At 31.4% G+C, this 2,490-nt stretch overlaps 1 protein-coding gene across 1 annotated transcript in view; it reads right to left on the minus strand.

Annotated features, from left to right (window-relative positions):
* Nucleotides 1-834: 834 nt before the first annotated feature.
* The window catches only part of LOC144980689 (uncharacterized), a 5,289-nt gene continuing 3,633 nt past the window's right edge, over nt 835-2,490 (minus strand). The window contains exon 3 of the mRNA XM_078928369.1: nt 835-861. Within this exon, the coding sequence (XP_078784495.1) occupies nt 835-861 (27 nt within the window). The remainder of the gene's footprint in view (nt 862-2,490) is intronic.

The raw sequence follows: 2,490 nt of genomic DNA on the forward strand, positions 1-2,490 counted from the left end.
ATATCATAATCATCATCATCCTCATTACTATTAGGAATCAACATCAAGCCAGGTCATCACGCCTGTAACCAATTACTTGTTGTTCCCGATTTACAGAGGGAAAACGATTCTGTGACCATAAGAGGCGTTTTATAACGGTTAAACCCATGTAATATTCCCTGTGTCCATGTAGATATATTGAATAATGATTTTCTTGATTAAATAAATTATTGTTGACTTATAAAAATAGGGAATAATTTAATACTCAGATGTCATTTGTGATGAAACGGGAAAAGTAAAAATGAGATGACATTTTCACGATGAGAGAAAAACGAATGGTACTAACTTCTATGGCCAAGGAAAAAAGTTGGAAATTAATAAAGTAGAGATCAACATGTAAGGACATGTAAGGATGTGTAAGAATAAGTAAGGATATGTAAGAATATTTAAGGACATGTAATGACATGTATGGGCATGTAAGGACATGTGAGGATATGATGGGACCTGTTAGGACTTCTAAGGACATGTAAGGATATGTAAAGACATGTAAAGACATGTGAGGATATGAAGGGACATGTAAGGATAATGTAAGAATATTTAAGGACATATAATGACATGTATGAACAGGTAAAGCCATGTAAGGATATGTTGGACTTGTAAGGATTTCTAAGGACATGTAAGGATATGTAAAGACATATAAAGACATATTTGATGATATGAAGGGACATGTAAGGATATGAAAGGATATGTGAAGACATGTAAGGATATATAAGGACATGTAAGGATATGTAAAGACATGTAATGACATGTAATGATATGTAAGGATATGTAAGGATAATGTTTCCATGATCCAGATCATCGATGAAAATCGTCCTGTCTGGTCTGGTTTCATCAATAAGAAATGAAATAATGATTAAACAAAATGGAAGTGATGTCATCAAACAGGAAGAATGCCATCAAATGATTAAACAAAATGGATGTGACGTCACCAAACAATAAGAATGCCATGGAATGATTAAACAAAATGGATATGACGTCACCAAACGATAAGAATGCCATCGAACGATTGAACAAAATGGATGTGACGTCAACCAAAGAGGAAGAATGCCATCGAATGATTAAACAAAAATGGATGTGACGTCAACAAACAATAAGAAAAGCCATAGAACGATTGAACAAAATGGGTGTGACGTCGCGAAAGAGAAGAATGCATTGAAAATGAAACAAAATGGATGTGACGTCACAAATGACGTAAATAGAACGTTAACGTCAATCTACAGTGATTGACGAACGACGTGGGGAAACAAAAATCTGCCCTAAGTCTTTGAGAACAATCTACGTTGCTTCTACGTGGGTTTGGCAAATGTTTAAAACGTTTGTCAAAAATTTGGAAGTGATAGGTGGAAGATTCGAAGTATATATATAATATATATATAAATATATAATATATTAATATAATTTAAAAATATAAATATATATATATTTATATTAATTATATATATAATAATTAAAAAATATCATATATATTTATTAATTATAAATATAAATAAATATATATATTATCGCAAGAAAAAAGATTAAAGAAAGAGAAAAAATCAAAAAATAGCCAGCTTGACATATTTACTACTTAAATTCTATACTTTCGTTCTCCAAACATTTTTGAACAAGACTTGTGGTAAAAATTTTAAATCATGTTTAGATTTTTTAAACTTGTTCTGTGATCTAACACCCAAAGAACCAAACCCAATTTTTCATGATCTAACACCAAAAGAACCAAACCAAAATTTACTGATCTAACACCAAAGAACCAAAACCCAAATTTAATGTTTTTAAACCCCAAAAAAACCCAACCCATTTTACATGATTTAAAACCAAAGAACCCAAAACCAATATTTCGTTATCTAACACCAAAGAACCAAACCAATTTTAATGATCTAAAACCAAAGAACCAACCAATTTACGTTATCTAACACCAAAGAACCAAAAATAATTTTACTGATCTAAAACCCAAATTTTACGCAATCTAACACCAAAGAACCAAAATATTACGTATCTAACACCAAGAACCCAAACCCAATATTACTGACTAAACCAAAAACCCAAACCATTTTACATGACTAACACCAAAGAACCCAAACCCAATTACTGATTTAAAACCAAAAAACCAAACCAAAAAACGTAATCTAACACCAAAACCCAAACCAAAATTAGTGATCTAACACCAAAAAAACCAAACCAATATTACGTGATCTAACACCAAAAAAACCAAACCCTTTCCCTGATCTAACACCAAAGACCAAACCCAAATTACGTTATCCACCAAAAAAACCAAACCAAAATTTTTGTGATCTAACACCAAAAAAACCAAACCAAAATTTGTATCTAAACCAAAGAACCAAACCCCTTTACGTGATTTCACCAAAGAAACCCAAACCCAATATTGTGATCTAACACCCAAAGACCCCAAAACCCAAAATTAATGATCTAACCCAAAGAACCAACCAAATTTTA

The sequence above is a fragment of the Berghia stephanieae genome, chromosome 10 (assembly GCF_034508935.2).
Source record: "Berghia stephanieae isolate SIO BIC M18660-M18661 chromosome 10, UCSD_Bste_1.3, whole genome shotgun sequence".
NCBI classification, from domain to species: domain Eukaryota; kingdom Metazoa; phylum Mollusca; class Gastropoda; order Nudibranchia; family Aeolidiidae; genus Berghia; species Berghia stephanieae.